The sequence below is a fragment of the Macrotis lagotis genome, chromosome X (genome assembly GCF_037893015.1).
Source record: "Macrotis lagotis isolate mMagLag1 chromosome X, bilby.v1.9.chrom.fasta, whole genome shotgun sequence".
NCBI classification, from domain to species: Eukaryota; Metazoa; Chordata; class Mammalia; order Peramelemorphia; family Peramelidae; genus Macrotis; species Macrotis lagotis.
In genome coordinates, this window is record NC_133666.1 from 642,229,375 (window position 1) to 642,250,611 (window position 21,237).

The following is a 21,237-nucleotide window of genomic DNA, read 5'->3' on the forward strand; positions in this document are numbered from 1 at the left end:
TATCTGGGATTTTAAGGCATAGATGAGAAGATTCAGGTATAAAGAGAAAACACTCAAGAGTCCAGAGATGGAATGTATTGTTGAAGGAACAAGACCAGTATCACTATCTTAAGGAGTAGATGGGGGGGGTAAGGGTAGGGGGTAGGGGATTAAAAGTAAAAAATGATAAGATAACTGAAACCATAGGTGAGGTCAGGCTAAAAGGAACTCTGAATGACAAACACTTGAATCCAACTCACTTGCAAGGCACAACATCACTTTCCTGATATTAATGTGGGACAAACAAGCTGTAGCCCCACTGGGGATCCATGACTAGATGCAGCTGGGCAATACAGCTAGCTTGCCTGCTTACTTGCTTCCTTCCTTCCTTCCTTTTTTTCCTTCTGTCCACAAAGGGTATCCTACTCTTACCTGCAGGTACTCTTCCCAAAGAAATGTACATTTTGATCAATGAAAACTCGAAAGATATCTTGGGGTTGACCAGCTAGATTTCTCTCTTAAGGACCATGCCTTAAAACCCAAATCACTCTGGCCCTCATAGATTGGCCAACAATAGGTCCCAGCCCAAGTCTTACTTGATCATTTTGGGGGGTCAGAAGGCTGTGACTGTCAATAGCAGTTGTTTCTGTGTTGGTCAGGAACCCTTCTTCCCTCTCTAGATTGATGTTTTTTGACTAGGTTAAAAAGGCCATTCTTTGCCTCATTTCTTTTCTAGTCTTAATAACAGAATGGACATTAGTTCAGTCAAACTGAAACCTGAGAAAGAGCTTAACTTAAAAAGGCCAAGGTCTCCCACTGCATCTAGGGTCATCTCTAGTCCTCCTGATCTATAGCTTGCCACTGGACCTAGATAGCTCAGGAGGAGAGATTGAGACTGGTGACTTTGCACAGTCCTCCTTACTTAAATCCAATTTACTTGCAAGTCTTGCCATTACCTTCCTAACATCAAGATCCTCTTCTAGAAAGAAGGACTAACAAGAAGTTAAGGGAGAGATGAATCTTAAGCAAAACAAACACAAACTAAGGATGTACAGAAATATTTATAGCTCTTTTCTGAGGTGGCAAAGAATGAGAATCTGAGGGGGAACCCATCAAATGGACAATGCATGAAAAAGTTATGGTATGTAAATATGATAGAATTACTCTATAAGAAATGATCAAGGGGGCGGCTAGGTGGCGCAGTGCATAGAGCACCAGCCCTGGAGTCAGGAGTACCTGAGTTCAAATCTAGCCTCAGACACTTAATAATTACCTCACTGTGTGGCCTTGGGCAAGCCACTTAACCCCATTTGCCTTGCAAAAACTAAAAAAAATAAAAAAATAAAAAAATAAAGTGCTATCAGAATATGCCTAGTCTTTATCCTCACAAATTTTGGGGGCAGCTAAGTGGCACAGTGGATAGAGCACTGGCCTTGGAGTCAGGAGTACCTGAGTTCAAATCCGGCCTTCAGACACTTAATAATTACCTAGCTGTGTGGCCTTGGGCAAGCCACTTAAACCCGTTGCCTTGCAAAAAAAAACCTAAAAAAAAAAAGAAATGATCAATAGAAAGGTTCTGGGGAAACAAAGGAAGACTTGTGTGAACTGATTCTAAGTGAACAGCTTATAAAATGATAACAATATTGTAAAGACAACTTTGAAAGACTTAAGAACTCTAATTGGCATAATAACCAACTACAATGACAGAGAAATACTGTTGAAATATGCTGCCTACCTCCAGAGATGAAAGACTTAAAATGCACAAGACAATATGGACATCTATCATTTGTTGTTATTGCTGTTCAGCTCTATTTGATCCTTTGTGACCCCATTTGAAATTTTCTTGGCAAAGATACTAGAGTTTTTTGCCTTTTCCTTCTCCAGCTCATTTTACAGATGAGGAAATTAAGACAAACAGCAAAATGACTTGCCCAGAGTCACACAACTAGGGTCTAAAGCTGGACTCCAGGTCCCATACCACCCCATATATATCATTCATATATAAAAATATATAAATACATATGTGTGTACACATATCTATATAAAAATTATATACTATGTATATACCATTTATACATATATGTATATATGTATTCTTTTGGATATGGAAAAGACAAAAATTTGTTTCATTTGAATTCATGTTTATAACACAGGTTTTTCTTTCTCTTGTTTTTCCATTGGTGGTAGAAGGGAAGAGAAGAAAGATTTTTTACTAAAAAAAAAAAAAATTAGGGGCAACTAGATGGCAGAGTGGAGTCAGGAAGCCCTGGAGTCAGGAAGATGCAAGTTCAAAATCTGGCCTCAGACACTTAATAATTACTTAGCTATGTGACCTTGGGCAAGTCATTTAACCTCACAGCCATGCCAAAAAAAATTTTTTAATTAGTTTAAAGAGAAAGAGTTTTCTCACCAGTAATTCTGTACAGATAAAATAATACATGGGTCAAAAAAAATTATAAACAGTGTATAAGAAGTTATGGATTATATAAGTTTGGTACACCTGCAGAATCTGGGATCTTGGTGGCAAAAGAAATTAATAATAATCTATTTTATGTTCATTACACATGAACTACCATCAGAGGTATCCTATACAAATACAAAGAGATAATTTTAAAATTGTTACTTAATAAGATGAGCCAGAGTTGCAAAAATGCAAATTTAAGGTAGATGCTGAGAACACACCTTGACAATCAGAACTCTCCAAAAAATGAAATGGGCTACCTCTTAGCAGGCAGTGAGTATCCAGTGATCACTTGGTGAATAGGTTAAGAGTGATGTTTCAATTCTGGATTGAACTAGAGTCTAATGAAGTCCCTCTGACTTCTAAAACTAATTCTTTAAGAGGAGAAAGTTTCCCAAAAAGAGAGAAAATATAAGTAATAAAAGAGGATCTAATTAATTGTAACAAGTTATAGAGTTGTAAAAGCTCTGTGATAAAAATTGAGCCAAGGAGTAAGAATGTCAGTATTTGTCTAGTGTTAATCAAGGTTGAAAACTAATTGGTGAGGGGCGGCTAGGTGGCATAGTGGATAAAGCACCGGCCTTGGAGTCAGGAGTACCTGGGTTCAAATCCAGTTTCAGACACTTAATAATTACCTAGCTGTGTGGCCTTGGGCAAGCCACTTAACCCCATTTGCCTTGCCAAAAACCTGAAAAAAAAAAAAAACAACTAATTGGTGGGTGTCAGTGTCTAGGAGGTAGTGTAGGGGAATGGAGTATTCACTGTTACTCTGAGCCCCCTAGAACTTGTGCTCTGGAGGAAAACGACTGATAATCACTCAGGCCGTATCACAGCCTTTACATTCTACAATTACTTATTTAGCACCTACAATCGCTTGTCATGGTGCCAAATGATAAAGCCAAAATTCTCATAATCCACAAATGACTTGTCTAAATATCCCACAACCTATGGGATATTTGTGTCAAGACCATACTTACCAAGTAATCACTATTTAGCTTAACATAAGCCTTCTATAATGAACACTAATATCATTGTTAGAAAGTTCCAATAGTAATCCCTCTGTATAACCAAATCCACAAGAGGTTTTAGGACTTTGCTTATCTTAAAATAAATATCTATAGGATATGAACATAGTTACAAAAAAAAACATAATAAAAGCTCTTTCTCATTGTTCATGTCTTACTATAGAAACTTTTACTTTGCCTGCTTCGGTTTCCCAATCTTTTCCAGTCTCCCCAGTCCAGCCTCTTCAATTTAGCCCTCAGAAGAGGAGTAGAAGGGATGAGGTAAACAAAAAAATGATAAAGAAGAAAAGATAGGGTCCTAGGGCCAATGTCATCTCAGTTCTTACTATCATTTTAGTAGTATTAGAACAACTTGGCTTTTACCACTGACCAAATAGTCTAATAATGTTTCAAAATTTGAGGTTCTGAGAGTCTGAACTTTGCCTAAAGAGCTATAAAATTGTGGATATCCTTTGACTCAGCAATACCACTACTAGGTCTGTATCCCAAAGAAATCAAAGAAAAAGGAAAACGAGCAACATGTACAAAAGTATATTTATAGTAGTTTTTGGTGATAGCAAAGAATTGGACATTGAGGGGATTTCCATCAATTGGGAAATGTCTGAATAAGCTGTAATATATGATTGAGATGGAATACTATAAGAAATGATGATGATGGGGATGCTTTCAGAAAAAAAACCTGGAAAGACTTATATGAACTGATGAAAAGTGAAGTGACTAGAACCAGTAGATCATAGTACATAGAACAGTAATATTGTAATAATGATAAGTTGTCAAAGATTTATAGTACTTTAACCAATACAATGATCCAAGATAACTCCAATGGACTCAAGAAGAAAAATGCTATCTATATCCAAAGAGAGAACTGATTAACTCAGAGTGCAGACAGAAGCATTTTTTTCACTTAATTTTCTTGCTTTTTTTTGGTAACATGGCTAATATGGAAAAATGTTTTGTATGACTTCACATATATAACTGATATCATATTTCTTGCCTTCTAAATGGGGGAGGGACTAAAAGAAGTGGGAACTCAAAATTTTAAAAAAATGGATGTTAAACTATATATATATATATGTATGTATGTATGTATGTATATATTTTAAAGAGTTGAGATACTATTGTGCTATACAAATTTGAGTCCTTTTCACATGGTAAAAAAATGCTCATTTTATTTGACCCTACTCCTGTGTTTGTAGTGGAAATTTTGATATCACATCTTGACTTAAATCTTAGCCCTGCAATTTAACTCTGTCTGACTGTCCTTAAGTCACTTCACTTCCATGGGTCAGCTTCCTCTATGTAAAGGAAGGGTTGGACTAAGGAATCTTTCAGTCAGTGCCTTATTCACACTCCAATGCAACACAAACCCTATCCTCCTAATGGGGCCTCAAAGACTCTCTCTCTCTCTCTCTCTCTCTCTCTCTCACACTCTCTCTCTCTCACACACACACACACACACACACACACACACACTACACACATACACAACTCCTCCCTCTACTGCTTTGCTTATGATGCTCTCCCAGCCTAAAATACACCCAACTTGGAGGCAATGTAGAGAGCTGGATAAAGCTGGATACCTCATATTATGTATGTATGTATGTATGTATATATAAGTCCATTAAACATTGCTTTTGACATTCGATCTCTTTGGTCAAGAATTTACAATTCCTTAATATTCACTTACTCAATAAATTCCAAACTCTACTTTCCCTAACCAACTATTCAACCTTATTTCCCACTATTTCTTAAAACCCATTCACTGTATAGGAATGGATGGTCCAGGTCATTCTTATTCTCTCATACCTGGAATGGTCTTTTATCTCCCCTCTATTTGACCAAATTCAATCCATCATCTCTCCACAGTCAAGAAAACAAGCAAACATTTATTAAATCCTTCCATAAAAAAAACCTTCCATTTATAAAACACTTACTATCTACCAGACAATCAATTGATCCAACAAATCTGGGAGGTAAGGGCTAGCTATTATCCTCATTTTACAAAGAAGAAACTGAAGCAGACCAAGGTAAAGTGATTTGCCCAGGATGACACAGTAGTAAATGTCTGACACTGGATTTGAACTCAAGTCTTCTTGACTCCAGGTCTAGGCTCTTTTCTTCTATATCACTTGGCTGACACTTACTATATAATAAGTGCTAGTGTATCACAGAAAGGCCAAAAAAACAAAAACAAAAAAACCAAAAGACTTAAAACCCAAGCTCCTCTATTGAAGCCTTCTGAACCATATAGATTCATACTCCTTGTTCTCTCCTCTGAACTTAAACAACACTTGTCTTCACCACAAAACTGAGTTCTTAATTAGCCCATCTTCTTTTCCTCTCTAATTAAGGCAGGTTAGTCATTTTTCCTCCAAGGGCAGTCAATAAACAATTATTAAGTGCTTGCTAGGTGCAAAGCATCGTCTGTCCTATGTTGGTGATGACTATCTGAGAGTCTAATAAGGAAGAGAACAGCAAACACTTATGTACAAACAAGCTATAGAGAGGATAATTAGGAAAGAATTAACAAAAAATAGGCATCACAAGTAAGAAAAATTGGGAAAGAACGGGTCTGTATATTTTGTACCTTTCTGATACGGACTTGGCAGCACCTGGTAAAGGACTAGCACAGCAATTATCCCAAGATTAGCTGATGTTCTGATTCATGATTTCAGTTACCTCAATTATATGGAAGTAACCAGGAAAACCCATTTCAGCATAAAATTTTAAACATATTTAGGTTTAATATATTATTTGCATTACTTTAAAGTAAAAAGGGAAATGAAGCACCCTTCTAGTATGCTGAATGTCCTTTACAGAGAATTTCTGGCCAAACATGGACAGGAAAGCATGCCTGGCACTGAGATCACAGGTGTCGAAAGTGTCATCTGAGTAAGTGATCATGTAAGTGATCATCCATACTTCCCCTTCCCTTTCCTTGAGAAAGTATTCCATATGGATGCCTTCACCACTTCTTTCTCACTCTCTTCTAAAGTCTCTGAAATTCAGTTTCTGACCTCATCATTCAAATGAAATGCCTCTCCAAAGTCATCAATGATGATGCAATCAGCAAATCTAATGGCTTTTTCAAGTCTCACCCTTCTTGACTTCTCTGAAGTGTTAATCACATTCTTCCACATAGATATTGCCTCTTCTACAGGTTTCTGTGACACTGCTCTCTTCTCATTTCCCTTTCTACCTTTCTGACTACTCCTTTATCTCTTTTGCAGATTATGCTGATCATGCCCACTATTCATGGACAATTCTCAAGGCACTGTCCAGGATAGACCCTTATTTTCTCTTTTCTGTCTCTACAGTGTCCCAAAAGTCTTAGTGTAATTTTAACCTTTAACTTCAGAAGCATAAATACTACAAACTTACTTTAAAAAAATAAAATTTTAATTAAGTTTTTTTATACTCCAAATAATAAATTTTAATTTTAACAAGACATGGAATCTTGTCATGCAGATTTTCAAGATTCTGGAGGACACTATCTCACACTGGATCAACCATTTTCTTGTGAAATCATACCAAAATTGTCAAAACATTCTTTGGATGATCATAAAGCTAGGATTTCAGTCATTAAGTAACAGTTGAAGAAAGTTTTTACATGGTCTGAAAATCAACTGGAGCAACTGATAAATTACACAAGACTAGTTATATTGAATTTTAATAACATCACTATTTTAAAATTTTGAATAACCATTCAAATGTTTGTTGGTATGTAGCACTGTTAGCTTAAATCTGCAAAAAAAGAGGCTCCTTGCTCCTTTTCTTTCTCACCTACCTCAGTCACTGAGATACCCTGAGGATCTTATCTTTCCAACAATTTTTCTTCCTTCTTTATTTGAAAGGATTATTCTTGGCCTCTTTTACCTCATGTCTCTCTTATCTACACTTAATGACTGAATGGGCATAAACTGTGACCTGAGAAAGACCTAGCTTTAAAAAGCCAAGGCCTCCCACTACATCCAGGGCCATTCCCAATCATTCTGATTCAAATCTGGCCACTGGACTCAGAGGGCTCTGGAGGAGAAAGTAAGACTGGTGATTTAATACAGCATTCCTTCACTTAAATTCAACTCACTTGCACATCAAGGCATCACCTCCCTTACTGTCATGGTCTTCAAGAACAAAGGACAAACAACAACAACAAATCTGCACTAAGACTTTTGGAATATCCTGTCCTATCTCACAATTATCAGGTCTAGGCATGATTCTTGCCAGTTTCAGTCCTACACCTACCTTTTGATCATCTCACATCAGCTGTCTTATAAGCACCCCAAACTCAATATATCCAAAACAAAAACCTCATTTCTCCCCCAGCCCCCCCCCCAAAAATTCCCCATTAACAAATCATTCTATTACTATCCAGGGCACTAAGAGACTCCCAGTCATTCAGGATCACAATTCAATGTCATTCTTAACTCTTTCCTCAAACTAACTTCCCATATTCAATCTATTGCCAAACTTGTCCTTTCTAGTTAACCTGAAGTCAATAGGTGTTTATTTAGAGCTTAATGATCCTGGGAATCTTTCCTTGTCCAGCCAGACTCTCACACCTCTTCTAGCTACAACAACAAAAAAGGCATTCCAGCTTCTGTAACAATCGTTTAAGTGCTTATTCTGGGCCCCATTGTTTAGGCACTAGGAATACAAATAACAAAATATTTTGCTTGTTAAGGACCTTAAATTCTAAAGGGGGAGAAGGATGAGAGGAAATACAATTTGTATACATAGATGAACAGAAAAGAAACAAAATAAATGCACAGTCATTTGCTATTGGTGAGGGACTAACAATCTGGGGAATCGGAAAAGGTTTCTTCAAATTTTACAAGTTAATGGGACGTGAGGCTTTAAAAGGCAAAGGCCTGAAGCCAGGAGATGAAATGGCATGTATGGGGAGCAACAAGGAGGCTAGTCTGACTGGAGCTTGGAGTGTGTGACCAGACTGTAGTCAGATAAAGGCTTTACATGCCAAACTGAAGGCTTCATCTTTTATCCTACAGGCACTGGGAAGCAGTAAAGCTTCTTGACCAAAGAGTGCCATGGTCAGGACTATCACTCAGGAGTATAATTTGGAAGCTACTGGAGGATGGCTTAGAGGGGGAGAAATTGGAAACAAAGAATTCAATTAGAAGGCCATTATTGCACATAGTGCAAAAAAGCAATATTTTTAAATACTCCTAGCTATATGCATATGAATTGATTTCATTTTTCCCCTTCCCTCTGCAAAGGACTGATTCATTTTCAAGAAACAGAAGAGATATGATCCACATTCCTCAGTCCAAGGAAAATGAAGCTTAGAGTAGTTAGATGATGTGCTCAGGGTCATATAATCACTGTGTTGGAGTCAGAAAACAATGGAGGTTTCCAACTACAATGCTGTTTCCACTATCCCACTCTGTTTCTTAGCAAAAATCTTCTCAAAATCTGTTTTATTATGATGGTAAATACTTGGAACTGCCTCACAATTTCTATTTTCAAACTATATTCTTCCCTTCATTCTAAATTCACACCCAGATCTCTCACATTCATATCCTTCTCTCAGCTCACAGATCACTTTTACTCAGATCCTTCTCACACCTAATTGGTCTCCCAGTCCAATCTAGTAGTCCCCTGGGAAACATCTGCTAGATGGTGCAGTAAGTAGAGCTGGGGCCCCGAAGTCAGGAGGACAAGAGTTCAAATTTGGCCTCAGGCACTTAATAACTGTGTGACTTTGGGCAAGTCTTTTAACCTGGACTGCCTCCCATCCAGGGCTATCTCTAGGCAACCTTATTCATATCTGACCACTGGACCCAGATAACTCTGGAGGAGAAAGTGAGGCAGGTGACTCAGCACAGTAACCCCCCCATACATACATACATACATACACACATACATACACACACACACACTCAAATCCAATTCACATGCTTTTATAGAATCACTTCCCTGACGCTATGATCTTCTTCGATAATGAAGGACAAATATCAATATCTCCCCACTCCAAACTATATTCCACACAGCTGCCTAAGTGGTCTTCCTAAAGTACGAGTCTGACTAGGTCATCCCACCACTACTTCATTAAATTCTAGTGGCTCCTCTAGAAGCATATATAAGCTCCAGTTTGTCATTTCAAGTTTTTCACATCTGACCTCTTCTCACCTTGCCAGCTATATCACACAGGAGCACTAGCTGCACTAGCAGTCCCTAGGAGAAGGTATGTACTTCTCCCATCTTTCCTCTGCTTCTTGGAATCCTTGGTTCAAGAATTAGCTTTCTGTAGAAAGCCTTTCCTGGTCCTTCAAGAAGCCAGAACCAGTTTTTTTAGTATGTACATAATGCTGCATGTACAGGCTGTTACCTGATTAGAATGTAAACTCCTGAGGGTAGGGGCCTTTTGCTTTTGTCTTTGGGTCCTCAAACATCCAGCAGAGTGCCTGCTACATAGAAGGCACTTAATATTTTTTTTCAGTAAGTGAAGGTGATCAGCTGATTGAAGATAATGCAGCAATCCCACAATCAATGATTAGTATTCTCATTCTCCCTTCCTTCATGATGCAATAAAAATAAGTAATTTTAAAATACATTTTAAAACCAGCACCATTAAAAATGAACATATGCTACCTAACCCATTAGATTTTAAGGTCTTTAATAGTCAGGTAATGTCACTGTTCTACAAAGCATCAATCATTATGCTGTGTACACTCAAAGAGTAACTCAAAACTGATTTAGGACCTAAGCATAGAAGAGTTGAAGGAATTCATACCAATAAAGAATTTGATCCAAGTTTGCCAAACTGACAAAAACATTACAAATTGCTTCGGTCATTATAAAATTAAGATGTCGTGACATGAGGAACTGGCATGGATGGCTTTCACAGTGGTGACAAAGAGATGCCTCTCTCTGAGAATGGCAAGGTGACACAATTTGAGGCATCTTAAAATCTGTAAACCAAAAATGAAATCAATACTACCATTTCATCTAGAGTCAGAAGCTCTACTTCCCTTATCTTGCTTGCTGACTAACATTAAGGACAAGATGCAAAAAAGTAATTTTAAAGTTTAACCAAGATAAAATAGAAAAAAATATCCTAAGTATCAAAAGCTCAGGTTATGTTATCAGTAAGTGAGGTACATAATTATAGGATCATTTTGGCTAAGAAATGGTCATGAGGCTCAGGTTTCAAGAAATCTAAGAATGTGACACCTCAGTATTGAAATATTTGTTGGTAGTTGTAGTGAAATTAATCTATTTTTTTCCTTTATCCCTAAGATCTCTATTGTCTTTCTGATCTTTTCTTAAAAGTGTGGGCTGATTAATATCAAGCATTTATTCCAGTAACATCTTTTTTTCTAAAGATCTCAAAGTGTCATACCATATTCACTAATCTTTCATGTCCTGTGAAACAGCAAAGGAATAAATGTTAAGGATGGTTATTAAGTGATATGTCTTAAGATTCACAAAGGCAAATCTGATTCTAAGATAAAGATCTCCTTTACTTCTTGGCCAGACCAGTGCTCAAGCAAGAAGACAAAACTTCATTCCAACAAGCATTCCTTAAAGAGATTAACAGTTAAAAATTATTTTAGGGAAAGGAAAGGTGGCATGCAAATGCCTAGATCTGAACCAAAAAGTAACTTTTAAAGTATTCAGGATCATCTGCTTTGTATCCAACCCTGGTGCTTGGCACAGAATACTTAATGACTTGTTGATTTATTGATCCCCATTTATTTTCAGAGTAAAAGAAGGTTACAGGTAAAAAAAAAATCCCAAATTCAGTAGAAAAGGGTTTTGACAAGAATTAAAACATAGGATAATGTAAGAGAAAAGAGGAAATGGGCAATTATTTGGGGGGGGAATAGAGACGGTCAAGTTTCTTTATCTCCACATCTCTCCTACATGCCTCAATTTTCCCTACCCACTTTAAATTTATCTACTCAATGTTTTCCCATCTCTGTACCTTTACTTGGACTGAGGCTGCACCTACCTCAGCCTTAAAAAAACCTAAGCTACTCTTCAAGGTCTAGGTCAAGCCTAACATTAGCTCTCAGAATACTGCCTTAATACATAAACAATGTTTGTCATATAGTAATCACTTACTATTTTTTCATCTATCCATGTTATCATTACTTATATGCATGCCTAACCCTTTCAACTATACAAGAAGTTTCTTAAAGACTTCCCTTCAATAAAAAAAAAAAAGAATTTCCTAAGAATTTGTCTAAAACAACGGAAATGCTGCCTTTCAAGGCAAGGACTTCCCCATCCTGTTGTTAGACAGAGGCTTGACAACTTTTTGCTGGAGATATTATAATAAAAGATATTAATGCAAATAGGTAGTGGGGGCCCTTAACAACTCTGTGTTTTCACTCAATTTGGATCAATGTACAACATGGAAACAAAGTGAAGACTGACAGATTGCTTTCTGTGGGGGGTGGGGGGATGGAAGTAAGAGGGGGGGGGAATTGTAAAACTCAAATAAAATCTTTAATAAAAGAAAAAAAAACTGTTTTATTCTGTGTTTTAAGTGTTTTGCCTTACTCTCTTATAACCCTGTATCATAGATAGGCATAGTATCTACAAAAATAAGAAAGAAAAATTGGCCTTCTAGATCAGAATTAAAAAAATCATGGATGAAAAACTGGCAGATATCAGAGACTTGGGCCCAACCACCTCCCCAGAACCTTCATTTGACAAATAAATTATGATCAAATGCTCAAACTTGAGTGTTAAAATGCTCTAGTCAGTCTTAAATCTCCCATGTCTTCCAAAAGAAAAGGAAATCATCAAGCTTTCCTTAGTAAGCACATTAGGGAGGTTTTTACCCAGGTACTTAAAACACAGCTCTGAAAATTGAATTTAGAATGTGATCATTTCTCTCCCTCTTCTGAACTGTTCTAGCACTTAGTAGCTATTTCTTATACACTTTAGTGCTCTCTATTTTGTATTAGAGTTCTAAGCATATCTTATCTTTTCTACTATATAGGAAGGAAACAGGGATCTTTTCCTATTCATCTTCACATCCCTCTACTACCTTGCTTGGAACTGACCTGAATGATACCAATTCAGGGATAAATATTCCAAATGTGTCTGTTCCTCTAAAAGCTAATAATCATATTGATGGTACCTGCAGTTTGGACTTTATCCCCTTACATGTACTATGTCTTATTATCCATTTATGTCAAAGTTTAATCTCATCTATTTCCTGGACTCTACAGACCTCTCAGTGCTATCTGATATTACACCTTCTGGGGAGTAGGGATTGCTTTTCCTATGACTGTTTGTGTTTGGTGCCCAGTCCCACACCGTGACTAATTAAGGCACTTTGGAGATAAGTGAATGTTAGAAAAGGAAGGGGCCCTGAGGAGTATTTCTATTTACTCCATTTCTAGCCGGTGTGAACACTAAGGTGTTGGGGATGATCTGACCAGTCACGGGGTAACTTTGGTGGCAGAAGGGGCATGACCAGGTCTCCAAGTCTCAGGCCACTGTTCTTCCCCTTACGTCCATCTAGCTCTCCATCCCATGTAGGTCTCTCTAGCCAGATATGGGTACTAAGCCGTCTCTACACCTGGGCCCAAGAAGCAAGCGGGCACGCGTGCCACGGCGCCGGGGCAGCACTTGTTCCCACCACCCAGGCTCGCAATGTCAAACTTCAGCACTCGAGTTTGCGCGCGGCCTCCTTCCGGCAGCCCCTCCGCCGCTCAGGCCGGGGGTGCGGGGGTGCGGGGGTCCGGGGGTCCCGGGGCCTGGGAGGTCAGCCTCGAAGCTCCCCGGGCGCAGCCTTCAAGTCACCTCCGTGTCACAATGAGGCGCGGCCCGGGGCTCCGGGCGGGGGCAGGGTCGGCGGCCGGGCCCAGGCCGGGAGGGAATGAATGGCTCCCGCCCCTCCCCCACGGCCTCGGAGGCGGCCGCCCCCCCCCCCCGCCGCATTCCTCCTCCTCCTCCTCCTCTGCGCCTCCTGCTTCCTCTTCCTCCTCCTCCTCCCCCCGAGCCCGGGATGACAGGTCGGGCCGGCCGGGCCTGGAGGCGCCTCGGGGACTGTCCGCCTCCGCGGGCCGCGCCGGGGCTGTCACCTCGGACTGGCGGCGGAGGGGGCCGGGGTCCCCGGCGCCTCCCCGGAGGCGGCCGGCCTGCTCCGGGCTCCCCGCCCCGGCCCTGCCCGGGCCGCGCCCGAGCCCCCACACCCAGCCGGCCCGGCCCCGCGCGGGCCTGGCGCGCCCCGGGCCCCACCCGCGGCGCCCCTCTTCCCGTACCTGCTGGGAGAGCGGAACGAGGGGAGCCGCCATCTTCGCGCCGCTCCGGCACCGACCGACCGACGGCGGGGGGCGGGGCCACAGGAGCCGGGGCTCCGAGCGCGCGGCCTGACGCTACGCGACGCGGCGCGGCCCGGGCCCCGCCCCGAGAGCGCAGGTGGGGCGGGGGGGGCCCGGCCGGGGAGGCGGAGCGCAGGAGGCGGGGGCGGGGCCAGCAGGAGCGGCCTGACGCTACGCGACGCGGCGCGGCCCGGGCCCCGCCCCGAGGGCGCAGGTGGGGCGGGGGGGGGGGGCCCGGCCGGGGAGGCGGAGCGCAGGAGGCGGGGGCGGGGCCCGCGAGGCGGGGGCGGGGCCAGCAGGAGCGGCCTGACGCTACGCGACGCGGCGCGGCCCGGGCCCCGCCCCGAGAGCGCAGGTGGGGGGGGGGGGGCCCGGCCGGGGACGCGGAGCCGGGGCGGGGGCGGGGCCCGCGAGGCGGGGGCGGGGCCAGCAGGAGCGGCCTGACGCTACGCGACGCGGCGCGGCCCGGGCCCCGCCCCGAGGGCGCAGGTGGGGCGGGGGGGGCCCGGCCGGGGACGCGGAGCCGGGGCGGGGGCGGGGCCGCGAGGCGGGCGGAGCGCAGCGCCCCGCCCCCGGCTCCGAGCCGCTCCTCAGTCACCCCTTAAAGCATGCAAAGGGGGGTCGGACCGGCCTCGGCACCTGTAACTGTGTGACCTTGAGCCAGTCACTTGCCATCCGCTGCCCGGGTGACCTTGGGCCTTCGCTGGGCCCCGGTGTCTGCCAATGCAGCGCCTTGGGCCGCCCGGGGAGGCTTAACCTTTCTGGGTGCCCCGAGCTTCTGAGACCCTCTTGAGAACTAATCAGAATACGGCTCTTGAATGCATCCAATAAGTAAACTCCATGGATCTGAGAGGAAACCGATTGTACTTAAGGACGACTATTAAAATGGATTTAAAAGAATCAGAAACTCCTTGGCCACCTTCTTCTAAAACCTTCCCTCTCATCTCTTATTTATCCCGTATATGAGGAGGAGGATGAAGATGAACCTTGACACCAGGGAGGTGATGTCCTGGGGAGAGGGTCACCAGCCTCGCTTTCTCCTCCCCTCCTGAGCCATCCGGGTCCAGTGGCCAGATATGAGTCAGGATGACCGGAGATGGCCCAGGATGCCAGGCAATCAGGGTGAAGTGTCTTGCCCAATGTCACACAGCCAGTAAGGATACGCATTTGAACCCAAGTCCTGATTCCAGAGCTCCCGGTCCATGCTTTGGGCTATGGAGCGGCCCTATCCCGTTTATAGCTTGCTTTGTACATGCTAGTTTGCATATATTTTGCATAAGAACTTTTGAAGTATAGAGATTGTGTTTTTGCTTCTTTTTAAATTTCCCCAGGGTTTACTATACTGTCTGGAATGTATTGTAGTTTAATAAATTCTTATACCTAAATTTCCTTAAATTCCTCCCTCTTAACACCCCCCTCCAATCTATTGTCAAAATTGGACTATTTGCCTGCTCTTCTCTCACTCCACCCTGATGCTGGCCCCTTCTCAGCTCAAGCTGGCACTACATGTTCATAGCCTGCATCTCTTCCTCCTCCAGTTCAGCCTCCACTCAGCTGAAGGATTTTCCAGAAACACAAGTCACCTCCCAGCAGGGTTAATAAACCACAACAGCTCCCTGTGGGCCTCCACAATCAAATATAAAATCCTGTGCCAAAGGCCTAAGGAGGGGGTAGCTCAGTGGCACAATGAATGGAGTCAGGAGGGCCTGTGTTCAAATTTGAACTGAGACACAATTACCTAGCTATGTGACCTTGGGCAAGTCACCTAACCCCATTGCCTTAAAATTTTTAAAAAAAGCCCTATGGAATCTCCTTCCCTAGCACCACACTTTCCAGTTTTACCCTTTATAGCCTCTGTATTCTGACTTCCTGACTGTTCCTTCAACAAGACCTCCCTTGTCCCGAGTTCCAGGCATTTTCACTGGCTGTCCCCCATGCCTGGAATGTTCTCCATCCTCATTGCCTACTTTATAAACTGACCCCTTTTTTCCTATGGTTTATTTCCAATTTATCCTATATATGGCTTGTTTATAGTGGTGCAGCACTGGGCCTGGAAAACTTTTCCCAAGTTGAAATCCAGCCTCAGATACTTATTAGCTGTGTGACCTTGGGAAAGTCACAACACTTTGAACTCAGTTTCCTCTTTGTAAAATGACAGTGAAGGAAATGGCAAATCACTGTGGAATCTCTGCCAAGAAAACTCAGAAATGAAAAATGACAACAAAATTTTGTTCATATATAGTTATTTCCAATTGGCTCACCCCTGAGACTTTGAATCTTTTGCCTCTTTTTGTATTGCCAGTGCTTATATTCTTTCCATTCATTTTATCCTCATTTTACAAATGATGGAACTGAGGTGAAAGGTTTTTACTTGTTACAAGTCACATGACTGGTAAGACTAAATCAGGATTCAAACTCAGGTCCTCCTGACTTCAAGATCAGTGGCTCATCTATTATACCACCAAGTTCCTCTGGAAACTCTAATTCATTCATGTCACACTTAAATTGAAGCATCCAGAATTGAACAGTCTTCCAAATGAAGCAGAATTTACAAAACAGAGAACAGTAGGACCATAACTTACACTTTTCTAGAATTTAGGCCTATTATAATGCAGCTTCTGTTTGTGCATTTGGCTGCTTACTCTTATTGAGTGAAGTCCACTAAAATTCCCAGATGACAGCTGGATACTACAGTGGACAGAGTAAGACAAGAAGAGGAGTTCAAATCCAGTCTCAGATACTTAGCTATGTGATCTTGGGCAAAACTCTTAACCTCTCTTTGACTCAGCTCTATCTATAAAATGGATAAAATAATCTCTAGCCAACCAGGGTGTCTAGGTGGGTGCAGTGGATAGAACCAACCAGCCCTGGAGTCAGAAGAACTTGAGTTCAAATCCAGTCTCAGATTTTTGTTACTTACTAGTTATGTGTCCTTGGCAAGTCACTTAACCCTGATTGCTGATTCATATCTGGCCACTGGACCCAGATAACTCTTGGAGGAGAAAGTGAGGTTGGGGACTTAGCCCAGCACCCCCTAACTCAAATTCAATTCTTTGTTTGTCGTGGTATCACCTCCCTGATGTCATTGGAGAGATGAGAATGAAGGACAAAGATCATCATAAATAACAATAATGAAACACATATCCTAGGACTGTTGTGAGGTTAAATTGAGATAATAATAGCCAGCATAGTGCCTGGCTATATAATTGTTGGCTATTATTATTATCTTTTTTCAGAACAACTCCTTTTATCTCTATTAAATGTCATCTTATTAGATTCAACATATTCCAGCCTTTCAAAGATCCTTTAGGATCTGTCTGTAATGTAGCATTAAGAGTAACAGCCATAGGGGCGGCTAGGTGGCGAAATGGGTAAAGCACCTGCCTTGGAGTCAGGAGTACCTGGGTTCAAATCCGATCTCAGATACTTAATAATTACCTAGCTGTGTGGCCTTGGGCAAGCCACTTAACCCCATTTGCCTTGCAAAAACCTAAAAAAAAAAAAAATACAAAAAAAAAAAGAGTAACAGCCATAGATACTAATACATCATTGGTGGAGCTGTGAACTCATCCAACCTTTCTGGAGAGCAATTTAGAATTATGCCCAAAGGGTAATAAAAATGTGCATATACTCTGATCCAACAATACCACTACTGGGTCTATACCCTGAAGAGATGATGAAAAAGGGTAAAAACATCACTTGTACAAAAATATTCATAGTAGCCCTGTTTGTGGTAGCAAAGAAGTGGAAATTAAGTGAATGTCCTTCAAACGGGGAATGGCTTAACAAACTGTGGTATATGTATGTCATGGAATACTATTGTTCTATTAGAAACCAGGAGGGATGGGAATTCAGGGAAGCCCGGAAGGATTTGCATAAATGATGCTGAGTGAAATGAGCAGAACCAGAAGAACACTGTACATCCTAATAACAACATGGGAGCAATGATCAACCTTGATGTACTTACTCATTCCATCAGTGCAACAAGCAGAAACAATTTTGGGCTGTCTGCAATGGAGAATACCATCTGTATCCAAAGAAAGAATTGCAGAGTTTGGACAAAGACCAAAGACTATTATTTTCAATTTAGAGGGGGGAAAAAAAAGCTATCTTATTATGTAATTTTGCTCTCTCTTATACTTTATTTTTCTTCCGTAAGAATATGATTTCTCTCTCATCACATTCAACTGAGATCAAAGTATTCCATGGAAATAATGTGAAGACTAAAAGAATGCTTTCTGTGGGGGGGTGGGGGGAGGGAAGGAAGAATGGGGGTAAATTTGTAAAACTCAAAATAAATAAAATCTTTCTTAAAAACAAAATAAAACAAAAAAAGAGTAGCAGCCATAGTAGCAGCAGCTGTACTAATAGCAGTAGTAGCAGCAGCAGTAGTAGTAGCAGCAACAATAAGTAGTAGCAATTGTAATGGTAGTAGCAGTAGCAACAACAGCCGCAGCAACGGTAACAACAGCAATAGTAACAGCCATAGAGCTGCAACAGCATTAACAATAGAATAATAAAAATTCATTTATTTTTCCAACTACATTTAGAGAAAGTTTTCAAAAATAATTTTTGTAATATTTTTGAGTTCCACATTTTTCTCCCTTCATCTCCCCTTCCCCTAGACAACTAATAGAGATTGTACATGTTATTAAACATTTTCAAATTGATCATGCTATGAAAGAAGAATTAAAACAAAAAGAAAAACAAAACATGAGAGAAAAAATATAAAGCATAAAAAAAATTTTTAAAAGGGAAATAACACTTGTACAAAAATATTTTGCATTCAGACTCCATAGTTCCTTCTCTGGATGTGGATTGCATTTTCTTTTTTTTTCTTTTCTTAAATTTTATATTGTTTCAGTTACCTACAAAAGCAAGTTTCAGCATTCACTTTTAAAACTTGAACTCTGAATTCTCTCCCTTCCTCCCACCCTAATCCTACTCATTGAGAAACCAAGTTATTTGATATAGGTTAGAAATCTGAGGTCAAGAAAAATATTACCACAATAATCATGTTGTAAGAGTAAATATAACACCCCCCCCCAAGAAAAGAGAAACGTCAAGAAAAATACATCAAAAAAAGTATGCATCAATCTGTATTAAGGCACTATCTTTGGTATGGATAGTATTCTTTAACAAAAGTCCTTCAGAGTTGTCTTGGGTCATAGCATTGAAAGGAAAGTAAGTCATTCATAGCTGATCATTCTAACACTGCTGTTACTTTTTCTATAGTACATTTCCTATTGCATCTGCTCATGTAAGTTTTTTTTATTTTGCTGAAAGCATTCTTTTCATCATTTCCTACAACAGAATAGTATTTCATCTTAATCACATACCACATTTTATTTAGCCATTCCCCAACCAATGGGCATCCCTCAATCTCCAGTTCCTTGCCACCAGGAAGGAGCTCTATAAATATCCTTATACATACAAATCCTTTGCCCTCCTGTTTTTCAAATCTTTTGGTATATAGATCTACTAGTGGCACTGCTAGGTCAAAGGGTAGGCTTGGTTTTATAACCCTTTGGACACAGTTCAAAATTGTTCTACAGATTTGTTGTATCACTTCACAACTCCTCCCACAATGCATTAATCTCATTTTTCCTCATCCTCTCCAACATGTCACCTTCTCTTTCTGTCCTATTAGTGAATCCAATAGGTAAAAGTTAGCATGTCAGAATTGTTACAATCTACATTTCCTCTATCAATAGACATTTTTTTAAAATGACTTAAATAGGTGGTACAGTGGATAGAGCACCGACCCTGGAGTCAGGAAGACCTGAATTCAAATTTGACCTCAGACATTTAATAATTCCCTAACTCTGTGACCTTGGGCAAGTCATTTAATCCCACTGCCTTGCAAAAATAAAAGAAAAAATAGACTTAAATAGATAGCATAGATTGCCTCATCTCATACTTTTTGATAATTTATCAATTGGGGAATGGCTTTTACTTGTTTCAATATTTTTTTCCCACAGTTACTATTGCTAACTGTATTTCCCTTTATCCTATTCCCCACCACCATTTATTCTCTCTCTCTCTCTCTCTCTCTCTCTCTCTCTCTCTCTCCTTTCATCCTGTCCTTCCTCAACAGTGTTTTGACTACCCAATCCCATAATCTTCTCTCCCTTCTATCACCCCACCCCCACCCCACCATCTCCCATGCCATTCCACTCCAACTTTCCTCAAGGGAAAGTCAGATTTCTCTACCCAACTGAATGTATATGCTATTCCCTCTCTGAGCCAATTTTGATGAGAGTAAAGCTCATTCAGTATTCCCTCTCAACTCTCCCCTCTTCCACTCCACTGTAAAAGTTTTTCTTGCCTCCTTTATGTGAAATAAGTTCCCCCAGTCTACCTCCCCATTTTCATTTCAATCAGTACATTCCTCTCTCACCTATTAACTCTATCTTTTTATTATCCCTTCAAATTCAGTTCCCGCCTATGCCTTATCTATATATACTCCTTCTAACTGCCCTAATAAATGAGAAAGTTCATATAAGTTATCAGCATCATATTGCTATGAGCCTTTCTTGTTTACCTTTTTTATGGTTCACTTGAATCTTTATCACTGAAGATCAAATTTTCTGTTCAGCTCTGGTCATTTCATCAGGAAATTTTGAAAGTCCCCTATTTCATTGAATATCCATCTTTTTCCCCTTAAAGTGTATTTTCTAGTTTTTCCTAAGTAATTGAATCCTGATTGTAATCCAAGATTTTTTTTGCCTTCCAGAATATCATATTCTAAGTCCTATGATTTATTAATGTAGAAGCTGCTAAATCTTGTGTTATACTGATGGTAGCTCCATGATCTTTGAATTGTTTCTTTCTGGTTGTTTGCAATATTTTTAACTTGATCTGGGAGCTCTGAAGTTTGGCTATAATATTCCTGGCATTTTTCATTTGGGATCTCTCTCAGGAGGTGATCAGTGGAATCTTTCAATTTCTCTTTTACCCTCTGCTTCTAGAAAATCAGGGCGGCTTTCCTTTTATAATTTAATAATTTCTTAAAAGATGAAGTCTAAACTCTTTTTTTTGATCCTGGCTTTCAAGTCATCCAGTACTTTTTAAATCATATTTCCTGCATCTGTTTGCCAGGTTGGTTGTTTTTTCCGATGAGATATCTCACATTTTCTTCTAGACTTTTTTGGTTTTGTTTTATTGTTTCTTGATTTCTCACAAAGTGATCAATTTCCCGTTGATCTATTATATATTTTAAGGAATTATTTTCTTTAGTAAACTCTTGTATCTCCTTTTCCATTTGGCTAGTTCTGCTTTTTAAGGCATTCTTCTCTTCATTGGCTTTTTTGGACCTCTTTTCCCATTTGATGCAGTCTGATTTTTAAGATGTCATTTTCTTCAAATTTTTTTGTATCTCCTTCACCAAAATACTGCCTCAATTGACATGATTTTCCCTCTTATCACTCTTATTTCTCTTCTCAAAATTTCTTTTATCTCTCTTACT

At 40.6% G+C, this 21,237-nt stretch overlaps 1 protein-coding gene across 1 annotated transcript in view; it reads right to left on the reverse strand.

The window, feature by feature from the left end:
- EPS15L1 (epidermal growth factor receptor pathway substrate 15 like 1) overlaps window positions 1–13,815 on the reverse strand; it is a 135,220-nt gene extending 121,405 nt beyond the window's left edge. The window contains exon 1 of the mRNA XM_074204388.1: window positions 13,710–13,815. Within this exon, the coding sequence (XP_074060489.1) occupies window positions 13,710–13,742 (33 nt within the window). The 5' untranslated portion in view covers window positions 13,743–13,815. The remainder of the gene's footprint in view (window positions 1–13,709) is intronic.
- Window positions 13,816–21,237: the final 7,422 nt, after the last annotated feature.